This window comes from Dunckerocampus dactyliophorus, chromosome 17 (assembly GCF_027744805.1).
Source record: "Dunckerocampus dactyliophorus isolate RoL2022-P2 chromosome 17, RoL_Ddac_1.1, whole genome shotgun sequence".
Classification (NCBI taxonomy): Eukaryota; Metazoa; Chordata; class Actinopteri; order Syngnathiformes; family Syngnathidae; genus Dunckerocampus; species Dunckerocampus dactyliophorus.
The window spans coordinates 11,142,966-11,169,693 of NC_072835.1; the positions used below are offsets into that span (position 1 = coordinate 11,142,966).

A 26,728-nucleotide genomic window follows, 5' to 3' on the forward strand; every position below is an offset into this window, starting at 1 on the left:
GACCAAGCCAGATGATGTAACACACATGCTCTTATGATGTGTATAACGTGTTGCACAGCTGAGCATTCAATAATAAATAGTGGATATGCTTTGGTTTCTTGCTCATTTGACATTTATTTGAAGTGCTTCAGCGTCAGTGCTGAGAACACTGCATTCAAATGAAGTACAATGCCAAGCAACTGACAGCCCACTCTTTGGGGACCACCACAAACTTTGGTATCCTTGGGCTGGAAAGTAGATTTATTTTTTTGGGGGATTAAAAAAAAAAGGTTGCCGCTGGAGCTTAACCTGAGGTGGCAACATTAAACAATGTCGTTTGGGAACTTCTCTGTGGTGCTTTTACACGCTTGTTTTAGTTTTAAATACCTCAGATGTTGACGGAGCAGGGAAAGGGGTGCACGTCATTTGGTCTTTGTTGTCTACTGTCTGAAATTGCAATTTGATGAAGCACAAATTGAGCAGCAGCGGTGAGTAATGACTAAATAAAACATGTTTTCATAGTTTGTTGACGTGTCAGTATATTGCGTATGTTTACATTCATTATTTATCATACAAAAAGCTCTACCAATCTATTGTATGTTCCCACCCTCACCTACGGTCATGAGCTTTGGGTCGTGACTGAAAGAATGAGATTGCGGATACAAGCTGCCGAAATGAGTTTCCCCCGTAGGGTGGCTGGAATCATTCTTAGAGGTAGGGAGGCTGGACTCACTCTAAGACAGGGGTGGGCAAACTACGGCCCGGGGGCCTCATCCGGCCCGCAAAGCATTTGAATCCGGCTCGCCAGTTGCTTCCAAAGTATGTAATTTAAATTTCTAAAATACAAACTGGCAACATGACTTGCAAGTAGTCAGACAACCTTTTGATATTGTAAGTAGCTTTTCACATGCAGCGATCCAGACAACGACCTCACCCATGGTGCCAAACAAACACAAGTCAACAACTTTGTGACACACAACTTAACCTACACACTGCGCTGTCTGGGAGGTAAAAAAAATTAGTGACGTTCACATACTCTGTAATAGTCAATGTTTTATTGTTCATAGTTCATATTGTACTGTCTATCACACATCATTTATTAATGTATATTCCAGATGTCAGTCAAAAAAAAATGTAAAATTTAAAATGTTGTTACTGGATGTGGTCTGATGGTTAAAGTGCTCCTGGAAAAAAAGGGACACAAGCACATATTGCGGATTTTATGACACTTTTACAGATAAGATATGACAAATAATTCCAAGTGGACTGTTAGAATTCTAAGCTTGAACTAGTGTGCGTGTATCAAATATATAGTCTGGCCCCCCAGCCAATTTTGTTAACTCAATGCGGCCCGCGAGTCAGAAAGTTTGCCCACCACTGCTCTAAGAGGTAGGGCAAGGAGATCGTTCATCCGGGAGGAGCTGCTACATAGAGAGGAGCCATCTAGTCCTGATGCCTCTTGGATGCCTCCCTGGTGAGGTGTTGTAGGCATGCCCAGCCGGGAGGAGGCCCAGAGGCAGACCTAGGTCATGCTGGAGGGATCATGTCTCACAGCTGGCCTGGGAATGCCTTGGTGTGATCCCAGTGGAACTGGAATAGATGGCCGGAGACTGCTTCAAACGCAACCTGGACGCGGTTAAGCGGAAGCAAATGGATGGATGGATCATACAAAACTCAACTGCAAACAGCAACAGTATCAACATCTGATGGATTTTGTTGTGCATGTCCATAATGCTTAAAGAATTGTTATACTAACATTTGTTAAGCTTTCAAAGTGTTACTTTGTTAACAAATCTAAGACCCTTCTGGTAACAATTGGTCAAGCTTCGCTAAGAGGAAAACGTGAGAAAATTAAGGACAGTATGTGTAGCAGATCTCTTCTGAGGGTTTTTTTTTAGTCTTTTTTTGACTTTTCATATCCCTTTTAATGTTGTCTTTAGTGTTCCCACAGAGATGAAGCCTTTTATAAAGAAGTATTTTACATCATTTCGTGTTTGAAATGCTCTGGCTGCCAAGCACAGTCTCTCAAAATGAGATGTTAATGTTTTCCATCACTTAATTCACAGAACAAGAGTAAGATTACAGCATGGATTGATGATTGGTTAGTCGATTCATTCAAAAAGGAAAATCTTGACTCACTCTGTTAAACCTCATATGGGGGTTTCCATTTTGTCGATGCAGGAATTTATACTGAATCAGTATTTGCTAAAAGCGAATGAGTCTGTAACGCCTGATGTTTCTGAAATGTATCTTGTCGCCTCCCTTGGGCTCAGGAAAGACCCCTCTAAATGCTCTGATGAGAATATCATTTTAAGAAAACTAATGAATGGGTACAGTGCATTAAACGCTGAGCCACTTCACAGAGCAGCTAATGGAGAAGATAGAAGTGGCGGTGCATTTATGGCTTGGAGGGGTCAAGAGATTTATTAATAGCACCCATTTTCACACGGCACGTCGTCCCTACTCTCATTGACTCACCATCACTTTACCTCATTTACGTTCTCCATCAGTGAACTTCTACATGTTTTCACCTTTACATGTCAGTTTTTAAACAGGATAAATTGGCCGGTCAGTTCAAATGTAGGTTTCTCCAAAAGCCAAGTGTGTTAAGTGTTTGGAGCGAGTCTATTTCTTCCATCGAACAGCGCAAAAGTATATTTCTTCTGCCTTCAATAACAGTCATAAAATATGTGTAATGAAGAGCAACATTTCTGCCGTTGCCATGGAGACCCCACATAATCCACTTTAGTGTGAGTGAATCTCACCAGGACACGTCTAATGTATTTGTTGTTGCTTTCAAGTTATTGTCTTACTGTAACATATAGATATAGAATTTGTAGTTATTTTATTATTTTTAAAATAATTTAACTTCATCGCTATTTAAAAATTAAATACTCATTTAAAATAGAAATAGTTGTGCACCTGACAAATGTGTCCCCTAATAATATATGCTGTCTGTGACTTGAGACTGATATCAGTCAAACTAATTACATTTGTCTCTTTTTTTGTTTTGCTCCCTTACAGGTCCAATGCTGAATGATGGCCGAGTGACACATCTCCTCTTTCCTCTCCTCTTTCTTTTGCGGGTTCCTTTATTGTTGAGCTTTGGCGAGCGTACATGCCCCAACAGTTGTCGTTGTGAGGGGAAAACCGTTCATTGTGATTCATCTGGCTTCTTAGATGTCCCAGAAAACATTTCAGTTGGGTGCCAGGGCCTCTCCCTGCGCTATAATGAACTGCACACCCTGTTACCTTATCAATTTGCCCACCTGGGTCAGCTTCTCTGGATATACTTGGACCACAATCAGATTTCAGCAGTTGACAGTCGAGCATTCCAGGGAGTCCGCAGGCTAAAAGAGCTTATAATGAGTTCCAACAAGATCACGTCCCTGCACAATTCCACCTTCCATGGAATTCCCAATCTTCGCAGTCTAGACTTGTCGTATAACAAGTTGGAAATCCTGCAGCCAGGTCAATTCCATGGTTTGCGAAAGCTTCAAAACCTGCACTTACGGTCAAATGGTCTCTCTAATATCCCTATAAGAGCCTTCCTAGAGTGCAGAAGTTTGGAGTTTCTGGATTTGGGCTACAACAGAATCAAGGCTCTTACCCGCACCACCTTTTTAGGGTTACAGAAGCTAATGGAGTTGCATCTCGAGCACAACCAGTTCACACGGATAAACTTTTTTCTGTTTCCTCGACTTGCCAATCTAAGATCGCTTTATTTGCAGTGGAACCGCATTAAGGTGGTCAACCAGGGACTTCCGTGGACGTGGTATACACTGCAGAAACTTGATTTATCTGGAAATGAGATCCAGACCCTAGACCCAGCTGTGTTCCACTGCTTGCCCAACCTTCAAGTTCTCAACCTGGAATCCAACAAACTGTCCAATGTATCACAAGAGGCGGTGTCAGCGTGGATCTCACTGACTTCCATCAGCCTTGCCGGGAACATGTGGGATTGTGCCACAGGCATTTGTCCACTCGTGGCTTGGTTGAGGAATTTCCGTGGCACGAAAGACACCACTATGATATGCAGCAGCCCAAAATATCTCCAAGGAGAGAAAATTATGGAGGCCACAAGAAACCACGGTATTTGTGAGGAAACTGATTATGTTCTTACTGAGACACCCTCACCGATGTCAGAGCTTTTTTCGGAAGTCACCAATGAGCCAACATTTGCCCCCACAAGTGGGTCTCCACTGATGCCACCAACCTATGGTCCACTCCCACCTTTCAGGCCTCAACCTATTCCTCATCCCACACTCCCAGGGCACATGAGCAAAGATCCAAGAGACTCAGTAGCTCGTAGTCGGCCCACTCACATACTACCTCCAGAGATGGAGCACATGACTCTACACAAAGTGGTGGTGGGAAGCGTGGCCCTCTTCTTCAGCATGTCTCTAATTTTGACAATTATCTATGTACTGTGGCGGCGCTACCCAGGTGCCACTAGATTACTCCAGCAACGATCCATGGTGGGCCGAAGGTGTCGCAAAAAGAGTCCAGAGCCGGAGCAGGACCTAAGTACCCAGCTCCAAGAGTATTACATGAGCTACAACCCTGCTGCCACACCAGAGGCATTGGAAGTGCTCGGCAACGGCACCGGCTCCTGCACTTGCACAATTTCTAGCTCCAGGGAGTGTGAGGTATGATCCATCGCATCTGCCTAAAAATTGAAATCAAATTCAAAATGCAAAGACTCATCAGCAAGGTAAATAAATCATCAAGTATGCCCTCACAAAATACTCATTAATCACCGCACCAACCCTGACTCACATTTTGATTTCAAACATTTATACCTCCAATTATTCAGGTTTTAACTTTTAAGATTATCATTCTAAATATGTCTTATAAATGATGAATCCAGGGGTGTCAAACTAATATGTGGGTCAGATGGGAAATCACACAAAAACATTGCAGAAATGGTTTTAATTTATTGAGATTTCATATTTGTTTTCCTTTAAATCTTACAGTTTCAAGCTTTAATGGGACCGTGAATAATTGGACACTAACACTTGAGCAGAAATGACTCCACACCAAGTGGTGCATGAGTCACAATTTTAGTAAATATGCTTTTTACAATTATTTTGCCACAAAATAATTTTTCATAAGCATTTAAAGGAAATTACTAAATGGCAGCATATGGAGATTCTTCTTGTGCAAATGGAAAACATAACACCTTGGTAAGCATGCCAAGCTTTGATGAATTCAGCTTTGATGAATAACACCAACAGCTTTTTTGTTGTAAATGTTTGCTCGGAACAAATAACAGTGCCGACTATAAGACAAAGACGTTCCAAAGGAACCATCACATTCCACCGCCTTTGGCATGTAAAGGAAAAGTAATGGTTTCTGATTACGTACATAAGCTTTTGCAAGAAGATCATTTTATGGCAGTTTTGCACATGCAGTATCTCACAAAAAAGAGCACACCCCTCACATATATATTATTTTCTCAAGCAGCACACTCACTACTGGATAAAATATACTCGTTTCATTTCTTTAGTATTGCCCCCTGAGAAGATATCCTGTAATAAAAATGGTTGTTGAAATGTGATGGCGTGTTCACTTTTGTGAGGTACAGTAAGATCTGCAGATGATGACGAGCAAAGTAGCACCCAGACAAGCAATTAGTGATTTCAGGTTCCTTAATGTTGTATCATTTATGGGGTGAGACAGATGAACAGTCGTAAACCGTATTTATTCCATTTAGTATGCCTCGTGGTATAAATCCAGTCTAAGCCATGTGTCATATATGTGGCTTTTTGAAATGATTACAGTGGCATCTAATGCCTGATCGTGCTGATGATGCAAAGAACTGCGCATCACATGAAGCACATCGCTTTTTAAAACGTTAAACGTAACTCACGAGTGTAAAAAGAAATTAACAGTAAACTCAACCATAACAGTGAAAACAAGTATGGTGACATATTGCATGCATTCCAGCGGTCTTTCAGTCGGAAAAACGGGGCCTGATCTACTACCTACTAGTCCATTTTGTGTGTTTGACTTCATGAATATGCAGAGAATATATGCAGATTATCAGAATGCAAAAAATAATTAGCGGATGATATATATAAGGTATATGAACATATCAGGTATATTTATATATATGTACAAAAAATGCTTTTATTTGAAAAAATGCAAACAGGACTTTTTAAAAATAAATAAAAGCGTTGTAATGGACAGTTGCAGTTAAATAGCTCTCTGTTGCACGTGAAGTCCAACCATCTGTCGTAAGTGAAATAGCGGACACATGTGATAGCTCGTTGACGACATCACTTTTAGCTTTTTCATAAAGTGCTGGTATAACTTTCAGGCTCAAGTGAGGACATGATGGTATTTCGTAGCGAGGTTCAAGAACTTTAATCTTATACAGTCATGGAAAAAATGATGAAACCACCCTTGCTTCTTCAGTTTATTGATCCATTTGAATGCCTGGTACAACTAAAGGTACATTTGTTTGGACAAATATAATGATGATAACAAATATAACTCATAAGAGTTGAATTTAAGAGCTGATATCTACAAACGTCCATGGTTTTCTTGATAATAACCAAAATCGCTTAAGTTCTTACATGAATAGCTATAGCATTGTACTGCCAAAAAATGTAACTCTTATGAGGTATTTTTGTTGTCATTGTTTTGTCCAAACGAAGGCACCTTTAGTTGTATCAGGCATTAAAATGAACAAGACACTGAAGAAACAAGGATGGTCTAATCATTTTTTGCATGACTGTACTTAAAGCCAGCACTCTCAATAACTGAACGTAGACGTAATCTCGTAGCTATAAAAACTCTAATACCAAGTGTTGCTGCTTTGGCCCGGTCAGAGTTGCTTGCTAGAGGTTGTTTATATGCTGAAGTTATCGGTGTTTGCACTAAGGTGGTTTTCTTTCTTGTAGATGAAACATTCACTGCCGGATGATGCCGCTTTAAGTGCGCTAACATGTTAGATGTGTTTCCTGCAGCATACTCAATATCAGTGGAACAATGTCGACACACAACTTTGGATTTATCCACTCGCCTTTGTCCATTCGTAATTTTAACATGGAAGCCAAATTGTTCCCAAACAGGAGACCGTAGTGAGATGGGAGGGCATTCCAGCTAAGGCTTCTTGCTTGAATTTGCCATGATGCCATTTGTCACGCCTGCGAGCTACTAGCGTTCCTCCCCCTCAGTCAGTGGTGTCCGACACTCAGAGGCGTCCGTGTGAGGACCCATACCATATCTCTGCATTTTCTTGTATCTGGGTCACTCTAGCGCACCATCGCAGACCGGCACGGTGTGGTTGAAAAAAATGTGCGTCCACACTGTGACAGATTAGTAAATAGATGCATTTAGACGGGAAAGGATCACTGGGTGAAAACGATGTAATACCCAAGGCACACGTGTGGCGCAGTGAACAGACTCGCTGACTGTACCTCGTGACACACCAAACTGTAGAAGAAGAAAGAACGCATGTGCTCCACTTTCCAAGGCTCATCGCACTTACGACAAAGTGGAATTACTTCTGCCAGAACACGACAACAAAATATCAAGAGAATGTCGACTGGTGTGAGTCATGTCCGTCGAAATATTCAGATATTATGCTGGCTTGTCGTCAAAGCTCACTTCTGGTCACGTTTTTAAAAAAATACTGTGTCAGTGCACCCAGAACGCTGTTTCCGTGTGGATGAAAGGCTGAAACAATACAATAGGTTTCTGTGTGGATGGCCCCTAAGTAATGCGTAAGTAGATAACGCAATATACGGAAATTTTCACTGATGTTTTGTGCATTGTCAGGAATGGCAGCTCTTCCAGGCATTTTTCTATGCAAAAGATTTTGGTAATTCTGCATTGTGCAAATCCAGGGGCTTATCACTTAAGAACTGACACTGTATGTCCATTCCCAAATACTGTGTTTTTTTTTTTTTTACTTCACATGACTAATAATTGAGAGGCTGTTGCCACATTGCTTTTGTTTGCTAAAAAGTGGCATCTTGCTAGCCAACAAAGCTGGACTGTGCTTTAATTATGGCTTTGTGGAGAACAAGCAGTGGGTGGCTGCAGGAAAGCCAGTATAACACATCTGTCGTGCAATGGTTTGAATTCAAAAAGGTGTTCTCTACAATGGTGCAAAATGTGGCCAACAGGGGAAAAAAGCTTGAACAGGACCCAGTTTAGGGGGATGAAAAACCCCATACTAAAAGGTTTTGTTGCAATCCCAGACAAGTGTTGTCATTTCCTGCTGATAAGACAGTGATGCAGATGAAAAACACCTTGGGGTTGGCAAAGCAGCTCCAGTGATGACAAATAGGCCACATCTTCTACTCCTGTAATTTTAGCAAAGATTTGCAATGAATTATGTTTGTCTTAAAATTGTAATGTGAGTGTAAATGAACTGACTTAAAGATTATTTATCAATTATTTAACAAGACAACAAAAATACAAGGGTCTATTGATACACTAGGTCCCAACTAACGAACACAATTGGTTCCAGATGACCGCAAGTCGATTTGTTCGTAAGTCCAACAAAAGGTAGTTTACCGGTTATATAGGTACTACATGTACGTGTATACATATATACATACAGTATATGCGTATGTATGTAAACATGAGTTTGGATGTAGTAGTAATATTAAACGAGGATAATTAATGAAAAAAAAACAATAATAATAAAAATGATATAATAATACGTAATGATAAATGTTATTTACCTTTGAAGAGGAGTGGTCGAGCATACGTCGTTGGTGGTAGTGGTGGAGGAGGAGGAGGAGTTATTGAAAAAAGGACCAATCATAGGCGTCGTTAGACTCTTCTAAAAGAGGTAGTGTTCTGTGGGTGGTGTAGAATTAAGCAGGCTTATTAACTCTTCATAAACTTTAATCACACGCTCTGTCCGGGTTGCATCGTACAGCTACAATTTAGCTTTGCATTTCTCCTTGACACTCTCTGCCCACCTTCTTCCTCTACCTGTTGGTCCCATTAGCAGTGTCACAGTGCCCTCTACTGGTCAAGCATGTAGCAGTATAAATATTGAGTTACTGCAAGGCAAAATACATGAAAATACAGACCAGTCAGCTTGCGTTCGTATCTCCGAATGTTCGCAAGTCAGATGTTTGTAAGTTGGGGACTAGTGTATATAGTTTTCGATAGTCAATAGTTAATAGTCAATAGTCAATAACCGTATCGAGGCACATGCTCACAAAACCAAAATGCTAGTTTCCTCCTGTGAATCAGAAGTTGATAGCATACTCGGAATGATACTTTGATGAGCAGCTAAATATCAGGAGTATCGTTTGGAAAATGCATCGCTTATGCAAAATAAAAATATGCGCAAATGGAGCATGGCAGCCAACTGCTGGACGTTTAAAAATCCTTTATCGTCCTTAATCAATCAAATGAAATAAAGGTTCACTCAATAGTTAATTTTGGTTTCGTTTATGTCAACAACCGCTTATGTTGACATTAGTCAGCCAGTCCGAGGATTATCATAATAAGTTCCACTCTATTACATTTGCACTCAAATGGACGCTGATGTTGTATACAAGCAAATATTCTAAGCAAGTGAGCTTGAACATTTCAGACATTTGATGTGTACTTTATGTACACTGATGGCTTTAAATCTGTCTAATAACGGTTGGTTGTGGTGTATCTCTTAAAGAAATTATTCAATGTCGCAGTTTTTTATTGCTCCTGAAAGACAACCCGGCGTCATGTCAGTGATGAGGAATGGGTAGAGAAACATGGATAAAGAAGCAATTGTAAAGACAGTCTAAAAAAGTCAACACTAACTTTAAATGGTCTGGGAGAGAAAATACAATTTGTCTCACTGGTCATTTCATTAAGCGTTCCTTGTATGTTTGGATTCCTGTGAGTGTAGCCTCTTCCCCTTCGAGGGGGTAGGGATGCCACACAGAGAGTCACGGCGCTCACGCTGCATGTTTTCTGGTTAATTTCCCTTCTAATCTCGTTCCACTTGATAGGTATTCCTCCAAAGAGAAAAACATTTAGAAGAAGAACATTTCCTTTTCAACTCTCTCCCACCACATCAGTTGCAAAGAAGGATTAGGATTTGCAGTGCAAGCATGCGTACAAATTCTGTAAGATAGTACGGTATCTCACTGAATATACTTTGAAGTTTATATTTTAATCTCCTAATTTGTTTTGTAATTTCCCCTCCCCGGTCTGTGGTTGAAAACCTTTTTGTTCACAACTTTAGGCAAAATGCTGTATCTGCAAGCCAAGAAATGAACTGAATTTCCATTGGCAAACAAAATGTTCTGTTTTTCTGCCTCACAAAGTGAACAAACAACATCTTCATTTGGTCTCATTTGAACATGCAGATGGTGAGAGCAGCTGTTCCGAGCGACAATGCAGGCAAAGCCCTTGTTGAGAAGGATCTCCGTTTAGTCAGTGCAACAACCTCTTAACTATAACCGTGGGGCAATTTCATGCCCTCTTCTCTCAATTGCTAGGTCATTCTCAAAAGAAGTCCCTGCAGAGGCAGAGCTGGATGATGATGCATGCACTGAGATGTAATCGCAGCTCTTACCCCAGGCATCCTTTCCTATTACATATGCAGAACTACTGTCATACATACTCCAAACAAACCCCGATGAGTGTTGTATTATTAGCAGCATCAGGAGTTGTGTCTGTGTAATAAATAGCTGTCACAATGGAAAGATGCGTTTCTTTCACGTGTTTAGTGAATGTGGGGAAACAGCTCAGTGGTACAAAAGATCCGCCCCCTTTGCTGGCTTAAATTGAATTTTATAATCCTCTACCTACCTTCGTGTTGCTATTGCCTCAGGCTGAGGTAGACACTGTATCAAAGCATCAACCCACCCGCTTCACTGGTATGACGCTGCCTTAAATGAAAAGCACACTTGCCCACACATGTTTACACAGACTCTGAATGTGCAGTGGCGCTAATTAATTCATTAGCAGTAGTAAGATGGTAATATATTAATTAAGTAATTTGTTGACTCGCTGATTATTACATGAGTGAGAAAAGAACTGGTGCCAATATGTTATTGGAGGAAGAAAAAGCACGCACTTGCAAATTTTACAGCGTCCATGTGGCAAAAAAATTGTGGCATTCTGTTAAAGAAACAGTGACATGAGGCACTGGATCCTTTGGAGTTTGTTAAATGTTACAACAGGCTGCTCATTAAGAGGATAACAAAAAAAAGAAGAGAATAATTTTGGTTAAAAAATGTTCAAATGCTTCTTAGTACCACACATTTATTTTTTTTAAACTGAGGATTTGTGTTCTTACATTTTATCTGTATAAGAAGTACATGCACCCTATCCCTATAATGTCACTTGCTGTTGACCGGAAAGGACGTTCATGGAAAGAGCTCCGCTTTTGCTACCGGAGTTTTGAAAAAAAACAAAAAACAACTACAATAGTATGCTGACATCTCCGGCTTCAACTCGGACTGATGAGCAGTATGAATTATAAGTGCCGATAGCCGTTAGCAAGGCAAGCTAAACAGCTAACCGCTGAAGCTTAAAGCAGTTGCTTAGCAACAATGGCGGGGAAAAAACAATTTGATTCAGGCGCGGAGACCTCATGTCCACATATTCCAGAAAGGCCATCCCTGGAAATGCCATCACCAACAGCCTTGGAGCCACCCAAGATGAAGAAAGACGGGGCGTCATTTATGTCGTCTCAGCCGTTGACCCAAGTGGAGATCTCAATATACTGTATAATGGCTTGACAATCTATTCATTGCGCAAGGAGCTGCAGCAGGGAATTGCAGCAAATCCTGCATATACTGCGGCACAAGTACGGCATGCTCTAAAAAGCCTGCAAAAACAGATTGTAACTACAACATCAGAACGACAGCCTCCAGAAGACTTTCTCTGCGTTTCAAGAGGAGGTTAAACACCTGATGGAAAAGGTTAAATACCTGAGGGAGGAAAATAGAGAACAGCGCGATGAAATCAAAGTATTGCAAGATAATAATGCTGCCTTGAGCGCCGCTCAAGACAAAGAACCAAAAGAAAAAATAATTCAGCAAATGGAAAACACAGTTGTGAAATGGATCAGAATGCACAAATGAACTATGTGATCTTGACAGGGCTCGGACTTAAACCCAGGTCGTATGCCAGTGCAGTCGGGAACAAAGAAGAACCATTTAATGTCATGGATGTCACTTCAACGGAGCAACAAATGGCAAACTTCCTACATTCAAGGGAGGTGGTTGAGACATCTATACTATCGATACTTCGATACATCCCACTGTATGGCAGAAACAACACCACGCCCGTCATCATCGTCACCAACAGGAAATTCAAATCCGCACGACTGAAACAGGGAAAGCTGAAAGGAACAAACGTCTACATGAACGAGCATCTGACAAAACACAACGCTGACATCGCTAAGAAAGCACACTTCTTGAGGAGGCAGGGAAAGATTCAAGGCACTTGGAGTACCACCTGCAAAATCTACGTCAAGCTACACTGAAGACTGGAGTGCTTGTTGGCAAAGACATCAAGGACCTGGAAAAATACTAAAGATAATATCACCAAGACAACAAGAAAAAGGGACACAAATCACCAACAAGAACGATGCAGAGGGAAGGATTACAGTACATTCATTATCATTTGCCAAAACCGTCAGCATGCCGTAAGGGACTGATCATGAAGAAGCACTCCATGTAGGAACCCATTTATCTACATTTAATGACACTCACAATACAACACAACAGTTTGTAGGACAAGAAGATCTGGAATTGGAAATCTTTTGCTTTCCAGACCACAAACAACTGGAATTGGAGAAAGACATAGATCTGGACACAAACCTTTTTTCTCATATGAGAAATGACTTCTGTTACTACACGGGGGAACAATACAATAATAACTTTAATATCGACAAAAGCTGTCAATTATCCACATGAACAACAGAAGCATGTATACAAATTCAAACATCGGGCAATATTTGTGTCACTTCAAGGAACCCTTTAAAGTAATAGCAATCTCAGAAACTTGGATTGATGTTGAGAAGGGCATGGATTTTGAGCTGGAAGGATATAAAATGAACTGCATCAACAGGAATAACAAAAGTGGAGGAGGAGTGGCTGTGTATGAGGACAAACATCTAGCTAGTATTATTTGCAGACGATACTACTGCATTTTGTTCTGGAGAAAGCACCTAAGTAAAACTAAAACAATGCTATTTGGTACTGTAATAGCAGTAAGGATACTTATGCATATATACAAATTGACGGCATGGACATTTACAGGGTGACTGAAAATATATTTCTGGGGTCTCACACTACAGTAGTAATATACAACATAAAGTGGCAAGAATTATCTCAATACTGAATAAAGCAAAATTGGTTCTGGACCAACAAGCACTGCATAGGCTCTATTCTCTGCTATTAAAGGGATAGTTCGGATTTCGGAGCGCCGCGGCCATCTTGTTTACGTATGTGTTCCACAGCGGAAGAAGATGCGAGTGTCTTCGTCACATTCACATGAACGCACAGGCGACAGTGCACAGGGATACAGCCGAAGAGAGATATAACGCCTAGCGTTTTGTGAGGTTTGAGTTTTTATAGAAGGCATTTTTGTGACGCAAATCTTTTGAACGCATATTGTTTTGAGAAGCCAAACTCGTTACTTAATTGTCCCCAGCAACTTCATCACAGAAATCTGACCAGAACTGGACTTAGGAGACCAAGTGGGGGGTAAGTCGCTGTTATTGGACGACAATGCTGATGGGGATGTCATACAACTCCATGTCAAAAAAATCGGAACTATCCCTTTAAGTTAGATATGCTAACTTATTATGTGGAGATATGGGGAAATAACTATAAAAGAACATTTCACTCACTAACTGCGCTAAAAAAGCGGTCATTTAGGATAATTCATAATGCCGCTTATAGACAACATGCAAACCCTTTATTCCTAAAATCACAATTATTAAAATATGCTGATCTGGTAAACTTTCAAACAACTAAAATTATGCATAATGCAAACTATAACCTGCTACCCAAAAACGTACAATTCTTTTCAACAAGGGAGGAGAAATATGACCTTAGGGAAAAAAATTAACTTCAAACACTTATGTGCTAGAACAACGGCAAAAACATTTTGTATATCAGTATGTGGAATCAAATGATGGAACGGATTGACTAAAGAACTCAAACAATGCACTAAAATGAGCGATTTCAAGAAACAGTACAAGCACAAGCAGTTGATGTTTACAAAATACAAGGAAGAAGAGTCTTAAACCACTGTGTGCATACAATGCTGTGTCTAATCCCTCTTGCGCTCACTACTAACTCTTCATTTCTTTGTGAGTACATTGTGTGTACTCACTCATCATCCAACTATGTTTGTGTCAACTTTTAACCATTTCAACAGTTATTATTATATATTTATTATTATGACTGTTATATAATGTATTGACAGTGATTCCTATCGTACCACATTGTTATACTGCCTTATCATTTTCCTATGGATTTAAAAATTGGCAATGAGTACATTTGGAATGCAGGAAGTGAACATAGATTGTGATTGATGTGAAACAGAGAGGGGTAGGATTACATAAACTTTGTTTCTTCCTATTCCTGGAACTTTGAATTTTACTATGTGATTTATTCCAATGTAACTTGTATTCATGTTCAAAATGAATGAAACTATTACCGTCCTTCAAGCAGAAAACGCTGATACTTTGTTGTAAAAGTCTGATCACCTACTGGTGAGCTTGGATATGTAATCCTCCATTTTGGCAGTCAAATTGATTCATTAATTCAGAGGAGCATAGCAAATATCTTGCATTTTACTTGCTGCTCTCCAGCTGCAAAAAAAAAAAAAAAAAAAGCTGGCTTTTTCTCTCTATGGAAAGACAGCAGTGACAAGCAATACAAATACATGTTTCTGCAACATTATATTATTGGCGACATGCTGACAAACAGAAACTGGCAGGTGCTATCATCCAACTCAGTGCAAGTCAGTCCAACTGAGTGCAGGCAGATGGTTGGCTGGGCTTGCACACTTAGCCGAGAAGAGACGCTTGTGGGAGCCTGATCGTAAGTTTCTGCCTTGTATTTGATCAGGAAATGTGCAAATTCAGCGATTTTTACTTCAGAAAATGTTAAAAAGCGATTGAATCATATAGAAAATACATATATAATACAGTTCAATGGACAAATTATTATATAAATAATACTAATGATTATATAAATTATTATTTTATGCCATCATTATTCAAGGTTCTGCCTCACCTGCTACACCCTGACAGCCCATCACTGTAGAGATCGATCTCTGTATGCATTTTCTTCATTAGAGTCACAAGTGAGCTAGCCCGGCTGACTTGGGGCAATCAAATCACCAGGCAATCAAAGGGCACATACACTTCTGATCAAAATTTTAAGACCAGTTGAAAAATTGCCAGAATTTTAATTTTGCACTGTTGGATCTTGCTGCAGGATGCAGCCAGAGGAGCTGTGCCTCACTCTTTCACAAACAGACAGTGACTGATGATCTTTCTGTGCTTGCATGGCTTAACTCCAGCTCAAGTTGCTCAAAGCAGTACTCAGTTTTCCTCAGCTCCTCTCTGTTTTGGTTTGTAGGATATTTAAAATTAGTTGGTAAACTTGTTTCGTAATGTATGCGGTGCAATTGGCAAGACAGAGTTGAAAACGGCTCGTGTCACGTTGTTCACTGCCTCCACTCCGGACGTTTTTTTTTTTAGGTTTTCCTCAGCCTGCCTCTATTTCGGTTTGTATCTATAGTTACTTGGTAAACTTGTTTCGTAACGTACGCGGTGCAGTTGACAAGACAAAGCTGTAAACGGCTCGTGTTGCGTCGGCCACTGCCTGTGTGTGTGTATGTGTGTGTGTGTGTGTGTGTGTGGGGGGGGGGGGGGGGGGGGGTTCCGTCTGCTTGCTGGTGATATCAAGTCAATTGGAAAACTTTGCTCATAGTACTGAACGCGGTGCTTTTGAGAAAAATGCAGTGAACTAGGCTGACAGATTATTTCCCTGTTTGCCATCAATGGATGTTTGCATGAATCACCGACCTCACACAGATCATTAAAAAATTATTAAATACTAAAGTCTGACAGATCACTTCCACACATACACAGTACACATATAGCTGAATCATAAACAATAAATATAGCAAATCTGATCGATCCATGTCGTTTTCAGACTTAAAATAATGCACATATTTAAGCTCCACCCTTTCCGGTTAAACCACGCCCACTTCCGTTTTTTACCCGCACAATCCGAGTCCAGACACGGATACAGATAAGTTAGATAGTCGAACAGATACAGACACAGATAGTGGTGTACACGCTCATCCCTAGTAATTAACAAGTAAAAAAAACATTGCCGTTACAACTGTTGCTGTAGGCAACCTCCTAATGCATTTTTTGAATTATCTCCACCAGTAGTTGAATTTCAAGAATAATGAGTGGACAGCATCAGCGGCTTTATCTACCTCTGGATGGACTTTAAGATGTTGGTGGGTGTAAAATAATGCGTGTTACACTTGCCGTATTGTTTATGCTGAACTCATCAGCGGTATTAATGCTGGCTGAGTAGTTTGCTCAGCCACATATGCTGAGCTGTGTGCGATATATTTTTCATTAAATAACCATATGGTCAAAGGGAGCTATTTCTAAGCTATTTTCTATCAAATTAAACACATTATTCCAACTAGCACAACTCAATGTCCCACGTATAACTTTCTTTGCTTTTATATGTTTTTTTTCTATTATTGTCTCATCCTACTTTGAAAATTCTAACAATGTTTTACATCATTCAGTGTGTGAGTGTGCTTTCCCTGCTTAACCTCTTGGAATGTGACTCAGTTCAAACTTAATTTGCATGGACTGCATGTGATCTCATAGAAATGTTCCGAGTGACCTGGCCTCCGCGGATGACTGTGACTTGCTGTTGACAGGCACATGGGGAAATACAGTGGGACCACGAAAGTCAAACACAACCTGTTTCATGACAAACTTTCATTGAGATTAATTATATTCCAGAATCAAGGGTGAAACCTTTTTAAGTTTTAAGTTATATTTAATTTGCCTTACATAACTGTCATTCAAGTACACTGGAACTCAAACCTCAATGCTAACCGAAACGGACGTTAACCAAATAGATTTTTCCCATAAGAAATAATGTAAATCATATTAATTTGTTCTAGAAAGGCAAACATGTTAACACAAAACACATTTTTATAGTTTTAGAAGTATAGTTTTACATGCAGAAAACGATTCGAAATTAATATAAATACATATAAATGATGAATGAAAAGGATGAATTAACATTTAAGGTTACTTTCAGCCAAATGTGAGGTGAAAAGGGTTAAAATACAGTATAGTTGTAGTAGTACTGTAGTAGTACTGTGCAGCGTGGGACAAAGTTAGAAGGTGCGTTCAAGGACTGTCAAACAAAGTGGGACAAAAGGCCGCTCGCATTAAACATGCATAAACTGTGGGCTTTTTAATTGTACATTATTTTTTGAATTAAATAAAACAGAAAATTTGATGTAGTTGTAGTTGCGTATCGAATCGTTAAAAAGATTTACATCCCTACTTATTTTTCATCTGCAATTAAATGTGATTAATTATGAGTTAACTATGGACAAAATGTGATTAATCACGATTAAATATTTGAATCGACTGACAGCCATAAACTTTGCAATAATGTATGTATCCAGCCAACCAAAGGGGTTATGTGTTACGTGTTTCTGTAATATAGTGATGATCAAGGATATTTTTCAATTTCTGATCTTGTCACTATTGTCCAATACCCCAGTTTTCCTGTGCAAAACCTTAAAGGCTTTTAAAGTGATACGTGATGATGAAACACATTGGTTTAATTGATTTAAGTGAAGTGCTGGGGCCACGTTTTCACATCATTCACCCATTTGCCCTGTTGAAACTTCCTTTCTGGGCCCTGCAGTCCTCATTTGCTGTATAGTTTTATTCCCCACAGGGAGCACAAAGAGGCCAACTGATTTTAACATATGAGAGAATACAAAGGCTGCATGAAATCAGCTGGAGAGGGCAAAGACACGAACACCATGCAGTTAAGGGAACTATTTAAATCGCCACAAGGTCAGTAGATTAGACATGAAGATCTGTCATGAAATCACCTCAACCTCAACGGTGCACATTAAAGCACGTTAAACAATGACCAGTTTGCCCAAAATAAAAGGGATTGAGCAAATTTGCTGCTGTTCCTGCAGCTCAAATGACTTCATGGACCTTTAACTAGGAAACAAGCTCATAGCAAATTGTTCTTAATTGAGTCATTCTTCTCTTTAAGAAGCACCTTGGAAGATTAGCATGGGTTTTGTGATCCATAGTCTATTATGTAGACCTTTTTACTCACCCTTGGTTTATTTAATTAACAGAGACTGATTCTTCACTAAAGAAAAACATTGTTCTGGCTCTGACAGTACACTCGTCCTTTTTTTTATTGAGGTTAATTGGTTCCAGACCCGACCGCGATCAGTGAATTTCCGTAAAGTAGGATTCAATGTTAATAAATGCAATGTTTTCGTAATTACGGCATAGAGAACCTGTATACAATCTTCTAAATACGGTTTTTAACATTATTAGAGACCTCTAGACATGAAATAACACCCATATAGTTTACCTTTTACCCAATTTACCCTGGGTTTCACCATTTGTATTACCCAAATGGTAATCAGAGAAAATCAGACATATTAGACATAAATAAGATAACACCACACACATTAGCAATTCCCTGTTTTTTCTGGACAGCGTACTCCATGCGGTGGCTACTGTCTCATCAATGTATTGTAATGGCGGCTTTAAATGCCTTTTACTCTCGTATTAGCCAATATACAGTAGTAGACATAATAAGAGCAAATAAGCCATTTAAGACGTAAATAAAACTGCTTGTTTGTGTCACAGTAAATGTGTCCCTAAGGGACTTTAGTGGCGGGCAAACGTGGAGGACAGGAAGTGACGTCGGAGGTTCAGAGTTGAGATTTAGCTTGTAGTGGGTTATGGCTCCTACAGTAGCTTGTTTTGTTATTATCCATCCACCCATTTTCTATGCCGCTTGTCCTCACTAGGGACGCGGGGGTATGCTCGAGCCTATCCCGTCTGACTTCGGGGTACACCCTGAACTGGTCTCCAGCCAATCGCAGGGCACATATAGAAAAACAACCATTCACACTCACATTCATACCCTCTATTGACGTCTTTTCAAAAAGTAACGTTGACTGCCAAAGACGTCTATTGACGTCGTTTGCTTTTTTTTCGAGGGAGCTACAGATCAAAGTCTTCTTCATTTCTGACTTGTGGGCAATGTGTTTCTGTCCCAGTCGGGGGCAACAGTTCTCTTTTCCTCCAAACGGCAGCGACAGATTGTCTATGAAGAAGACGGATTGTGAGTTGAGAGAGGAAAATGGCGAAACACATGCAGAAATTGAACGGAGACAAAAAAAAAAAACAGGCAGCTAAAACTGTCACAGAGCTTGTCTGGTGGTGGATCTGCCTTTAGTAGTGACGCGATTGCGAAAGATAGAGGTGACATGGGTGATGTAGGTGACGTAGACACAAACGCAGTTGACAATGGCAGCCGAAGTAACAAGCTAGTGGTTTGCGTTGCTGAGCCATGTGGCGCGACACCGGAGCCTGACACCGGAAGCAGTTCAGAGTCGGGTGGCTCAGAACCCGACCCTGATTATTCTGATAAGTGGCCGCCAACTGGATCGGTCAGCAGCAGGGATTCATCCCCACATTCAGCAGACCCCACCGTCACTCTGCTTGACTTTGCTTCTTTGCAGAAAAAGCTTGTTTTCTCTGTTTTTTGGTCAAAATCACGTGTTTTTGCTGAAACTACCCTATGTTCTACCGCCCAAGACCCAAAAAGGCTAGAAACGTTTTTTTTCTGATGAAAGAAGAGGGTCAAAAGTTTCTTTAGATAGTTTCAATGTTTATGTACTCCTAAAACTCAATATTCTGTGGGTCTTGAAAGCTCAGCAAAAATGCCCCAAAACTCTGGCAGTATGGAGCTCTCTGCTTTGAACATGGCTGGCAGTCAGTGAGTTAATAAATGCCTGTTCTGACGAAGTTCTGGCGCCTGTCTCACCAAACCATTACTGAGACCTGGTGGCCAATGTGGAATACTACATTCACAATTAGAACGCTTCTTCTACCTTGTATTTTTGTTCATTTAGTTAGTTTATTTAGCCATTTTTATGCTGAGAAATGCTTAATTTAGGCCAAGAATAAGTATGATTTTCTTCAATAATTGCATCGCAGTAACCTGATCTCATAGACATGGGGTGACACATAAAGTTTCTTCAAGGTTGGCGGGTCTGCAGTATTTTCGTGATGTTGCTGCTTTTGAACAGGTCTTTTGCTGTCCCTTTTGTCGCCCTTTAAATGATCATTATTATATTTGGATCATTATATTTGCATTGTGCTAAAAGGCACATTCTTCCTGGTATTTATCCAAGCATGACACTTTGATTAGAAGCTTACTTGGAAGAAGCCTCCTGCAGCTATTCGGCTTTTCATCGACATCAGGTCCTTTTAAATCGGAAAGACACGGTGGAACTTGAACATGTTGAATTGAGGTACATTTTTTATTCTTTCTGGTTCAATGGTGTGCAAATACATAAAGAAAACCAAATATTTGGAAACCAAATCTTCCTTCTGAAGAATTAAATAAGCAATAAAAAAATGCTCATTAAAAACGCATGTTTTATGTGTCAGAAAACTGGGGATTAAAACCAGTTGCCTCAAGATGTGTAGTGCATTGTCTCGGTCAGGGGTGTCCAAAGTGTGGCCCAGGGGCCATTTGCGGCCCACAGCTATTTTTTTATTGACCCGCGGCACAAATCCTAAAAATATCATTCGACAAGAAAACTAGAAGAAAAGAAAAAAAAAGAAAATTCAGCAGTAATCTTACAAGAATAAAGTCATTAATATTAAGAGAAAAAAGTTGTAATAAAAGAAAAAGCTGTAGTTTTATCAGAATAACGTTGTTACTGTATATTAGGAATAGAGGAAATAAAAAAAATGTTTAACTTTTTTTTTTTTACCCCAGAGGTTATAATAAATATTTTGAAAAAAAAAGCAACAGCAAAAATGAAAAAATCAATAGTAATTTTACAAGAATAAAGTCCAAATATTAAGGGACAAAAGTTGTCATGAGAAAAAATGACAATTTTACAAGAATAAACTTGTAATATTGAGGAATTCAATATCACTTTAGGAGCATCAAGTAGAAATATTAAAGAAAAAATTGTCTTTTTAAAGGTTGGGGAAAAGGTTATAATATTATGGGAATAAAGTCAAAATATTAAGGAAATAAAGTCATAATATTACAAGAACATCATCTACAATTGAAATATTTCGAAAAACCTTTCATGAGCAGCTACACTTTGTCACTTACTAAAACATCATACTTTTTTTACATAAGTTGAAAACTTATGTACAGTAGAGCCCTGCTTTTTGCGAGAGTTGCATGCCACGCCTACCAGAAAATATGCCCATAAAATGTATTTTTAACAAACAGCTCGCTTCTCCCCCTCCAAACCGTCCTGCTAGCTTGACCTAGACATCCGTCTCTGATTTTGAATCAACATTTGCAAAAAAAGCTCCAGAACCCTCTCTCTTCAAATGCCATTGTTCACTCAGCGACGGAAGCTAACAAGCTAAATGCTAAATGCACAATCAGTCAATGTGCCTCACACATTGATTAAACACACTTTCATTTATAAAATGTGTAGGTACTCACCCCTAAAGAATGACAACAGATGCATTGGCATCATGGGCTAGCACTTTTCACAGGAACTGTGGTGCGTTCAAGGACCGTCAAACAAATCATAATTGTAGCTGTTTGAAAGGTTACCAGATCAGCAAATTTATATTATTTTGATTTCGTAATAAAGGGTCGGTATGAAAGCATTCTGGTATATTTGATTGATTACATCAACCGGTCTTCTTGTGAGAAGGTCAGTTTGGGTTCTATTATGAAGGCGGGGAAAAAACTGATTGAGTCAGTATTTTCTGCTTTTCACATAATCAACATGCACTGTCTTGTAATGGCGTTTGGTGACATTCATATGCAGTGATGTATTTATCATATTGTGGCGGGGGCAAAATGTTTGATAGTTATAGCGTTTTAACCACTTTAAGTGCTTTTGCCAGTAGACCTCATCATAGCCACAACCAATAGATATACTGTTGAGGAATCAGGTAGAAGCCACTATATCTGCACACAGACTGTGTCTGATGAAACGCTGAAACAGATGAAAAGAATAATTTGGAAGAAGAAATGTCATGCATTTCAATTTGGGATGAAAGAAAATTAAACACTGAGTAGTCACCACGTGGAGAATCACATTTCACATCACAGCCATAATGTTTAAGGGTCTTCAGGATGTGGGGGCTTGTGTAGAATTTGCTTGTCGTGTTTGTCTGGGTTCTCCCTGGGCACAATACTGTAAATTCTTTCTCTGTGGGCCGTGATCCGCCCACTAGTCAGCCAATGCACTACACTACAATCTTGCTGAGTACTAAAATAAAATCCGGTTTAATCCAGGAGATTGGATAGTAAGTACTACTACGGCTGCGTTGAAAAACAGAATCGTCCAGTATTTAGTTCTGTCCAGTTTTGAGTTTTCATTAATGAATGCCGGGGCACTTAACATGAAATTTGATGCTAGACTTCCTTCCTGCATCGGGACCGATATATGGTAATGGTTTAATTTATTTTGAACATGCATACAAGTTACATTAGAATACATAACATATTACAATTCACAGTTCCACATGTCCAAAAAGGACAGCTCTACCGGGAGGACACCAAGGCGTTTCCAGGCCAGCTGTGATACATAATCCCTCCAGCGTGTTCTAGGTCTGCCCCGGGGCCTTCTCCCGGCTGGGCGTGCCCGGAACACCTCACCAGGGAGGCGTCTGGGAGGCATCTGGACGAGATGCCCGAGCCACCTCAACTGGCTCCTCTCGATGTGAAGGAGCAGCGGCTCTACTCTGAGCTCCTACCGGATGACCGAGCTCCTCACCCTATCTCTTAGGGTGAGTCCAGCCACCCTACGGAGGAAACTCATTTCACCCGCTTGTATCCGCAATCTCGTTCTTTGGGTCACGACCCAAAGCTTATGACCACAGGTGGGGGTGGGAACATAGATCCACCGGTAAATTGAGAGCTTTGCCTTCCGGCTCAGCTCTCTCTTCACCACGACCGCATTACTGCAGATAACACACCGATCTGCCTATCAATCTCACGCGCCAACCTTCCCTCACTCGTGAACAAGACCCCGAGATACTCCTCCACCTGGGGCAGGACCCCATTTCCAACCCGAAAGAAGCAAAGCTTATTTAATCCTACCCCCCCTGTTTCACATCAATGATAATATATTTAACCTCCTGTATTCCAAATGTACTCTTTGGCAATGTTAAAATACATAGTAAAAGTGTAAGGGAGTAAACCAATGTGGTACAATAGGCGTCTGGCGGATGATGAGTGAGTAAAAAACAATGTACTCACAAGGAAATAAAGAGTTAGTAGTAAGTGGTTAGACATAAGGCAAGAAATTCCACTAAGTAACCCTGACAAGGCACACCTGTGAAGTGAAAACCATTTCTGGTGACGACCTTATGAACCTCACTGAAGAGAACACCAAGGGTTTGCAGCGTTATCAAACAAAAATGATTAGACATAAAATATATGTCTAAAATATAAGACATATTTAGAGTTACTTGACACTTTTGGCATGTACTGTATGCACACAGTGGTTCAGGACTTTTCTTCCTTTTACTTTGTAAGCATCAACTGCTTGTACTGTTTCTTGAAATCGCTCATTTTAGTGCATCGTTTGAGTTCTTTAGTCAATCCGTTCCATCATTTGATTTTTAATGTTTTGCTGATGTTTTTTAGTATTTTTAGTTCTCGCATATAAGTGTTTTAAGTTTAGTTTTTTTTATTTTTATTAAGATTAGGCCGCATAGTGACAAGTTGCCATGAAAATGCGGCCTGTGAATGGGACATTGACTGTGAATTGAGGCCACACTAGATGTATCTAGATGCATGGAAGTCTGCTATGTGAACCAGTGTACTACCAGTGACATTCAATCCCAAATGCATGAGGGTGTGAATGTGACTATGATGTGGTCATTTTATGTCATCTTGGGTAGGGTTTAGCTCCCTGTGACCCTGCACCAGATAAGCAGTATTGATGATGGATGATGTGTCTGGTGTCCCTTCACCAAGTTGCCAATGAATTATGCTAAAGTATCATCAAGATTGATCATTCATCCATAGCTGCTGCACACATACAGTACACACGGAATGTAAATGGTCTGCACTTATGAAGCCCCTTCATCCACACATTGGCACTATAATGGTGTCGAGGTTGCCGTGGAAGGTAACTAATCATCTCATTCACACACGTTCACGCACTGATGGCACAGTACCAGTAGCAATTAAGGGTTCAGTCAAGGGGCACCCATGCATATTTCAGGAAAAGGAAAAAATCACACTCTGCACAAACTATGGCTAAGGACTGACTTGCATTAGTTTCAGCCTGGTATGTTTACATCGTCACAAAAATATTTTTGTCTGTGCTACTTCATTTATAAACATTACAATGACTATATTTCTATGTGCCATTACATTCTCAGATATGATATTGGAGGTCTGATAATACAAAACTGAGAACAACTGCTCTGGTGCTACTCTTTGTAAGCTTGAGCTGCAGTCTGAAAAATGAACATAAATTGGCGAGTGGTTGTTCAACGGCAGTGGCAGGCAACAGGACTGATAGAAATTAGGAATGGATGATTATTTGTATCATTCTTTCTGCCGATAATGATATCGGCGTGCAAGTGATGATACTGTATGCTCCACAAAGCAACAAGCTCAGTATGTCTGCGGTGTGGAATTGTTTCAAAGTTTCTCCTTCGGTTTGCAAATATAAAATTGTGTAATAAATGGTTCTGCAACATTATATTATTGGCGACATGCTGACAAACAGAAACTGGCAGGCACCAAGAACCAAGTCAGTGTGCACTCAGACAGTAGGCGGGGCTTGTGCACTGAACCGAGAAGCCACGCTCGCAGGTTCCCTATATTTGACCAGGAAATCTGCAAATTCAGCGATTTTTACTTAAGAAAATGTTAAAAACAATCGACTCATACAGGAAATACATTTATTATACATTTCAGTGGACAAATGTTAATATTTATTGGCTGTTATTATTCGTCTTTGTCTTTTTCATCATGGCAGGCTCTGACTCACTGGCCATGTCACTGCATGGAACAGACATAAAGCGCTGTTTATACTGTATGAGGGGGGAGTAAGGCATCTCCCATTAATACTTCTATTATAATGTCATACCTCAGGAAGAACCACTTGGAGTCAGACAAAGCGTTTTAGAACTTTTTGTATAACTTGTATTGCATATTGCAGCATTTGGTTTATTTTGCACTGTTAATTTGTGAAATGTGTTCAGTGGTAAAAAGAAGCATAATATGTTCATTACACGATATTAGTTTGAGGCATATATTTTGCTGCATATATTTTTTTAGTGCTTCTTTTTTTCTATTACAGTGTATGGATGCTGTTACAGGCCGACCCTGGCCATTTATGAAGAATTGCATTGTGGGAAGTTGAGTGTCTGTCTCTTTCCTCTATTGTCTGTCTGTACCACCCATTGTTTTCTGCGTCCTGATTGGCTGTCGACCATTGTCAATCAATCTCCTTTGTGCCGTCGCTAGCTTGTAAATGAATCTTCAGTTCGTCTGCAGCCATATGTTTTAACAAGGACACAAAAACGCTACAACGGAATGGTGCCAGGATGAAAAGGCACGATCACGTTACGTTACGTTACGTTACGTTACGTTACGTTACGTTACGTTACGTTACGTTACGTTACGTTATGTGTTAATGGAAATTAAGGTTGGTCATTAAAATTCAAATGAAGGTTTGAATTTTTTGGAGAGTGTTTGAACAAGAGAGAAATGTGAGAAAATGTTAAAATGTTATTGCCTGTCTGAGACGTGTACAAAGTGTATGGTGAGGGATTTTACAGTCTTAAAACATATATAATAATGGTAAAACAAAAATGAAGTTGGTTACTTCGCGGATTTCACTTATTGCGGACTATTTTGGGAAACTATCCCCCGCGATCAACGTGGGAACACTGTATCAGGATCGACTGATGTCGATATCAGTGACGAAGTGCTAGACAATATGGGATATCGGATATCAGTAAGAAAGCCAGTATAGAGCATCTCTAGTAGAAATGAGTTAAAGTACGATGCAGCATAGTGGATACAGATACGAATACTGTATACCCTACAGTGGTCCCCAACCTTTTTTGACCCACGGACCGGCTTGGGATTGGGGACCACTGCCCTACAGCACAGCATATGGACTCAGGTGTTAATCAGGTTAATTAGTAAATCAAAGTTTGAGCACCTTAGTTGCCCTCCGAATCTTCATCCATCCATCCATCCATTTTCTGTACTGCTCATCCTCACCAAGATCATGGGTATGCTGGAGCCTTTCTGAATGTTCATTTTCATGATTGTTGAAAGAGTATAAGCTGAAAAAGCTACAAGTTCTCTCATTTTCTCTACCTGCAAAGTAGTCTACAGTAATTGCTAATGTTAATGCAGCACCTACCAAATTATGTCAGTTGTATCATACAATTATCCACGGAACCCATCAACTAGACAGAAAAATTTATGACTGTATGCCGAGTTGCAAATTGTGACCC

At 40.0% G+C, this 26,728-nt stretch overlaps 1 protein-coding gene across 2 annotated transcripts in view; it reads left to right on the top strand.

Annotated features, from left to right (window-relative positions):
• LOC129169944 (leucine-rich repeat transmembrane neuronal protein 4-like) overlaps positions 1 to 26,728 on the top strand; it is a 58,053-nt gene that overhangs the window by 9,875 nt on the left and 21,450 nt on the right. The window contains exon 2 of one of the 2 annotated variants that reach the window (XR_008566507.1): positions 3,004 to 4,693. Coding sequence is in view for 1 of the 2 variants with exons in the window: in XM_054756946.1 (XP_054612921.1) it covers positions 3,004 to 4,628 (1,625 nt within the window). In the remaining variant the exon portion in view is untranslated. The remainder of the gene's footprint in view (positions 1 to 3,003; positions 4,694 to 26,728) is intronic. The other variant, XM_054756946.1, reaches the window with a different exon arrangement.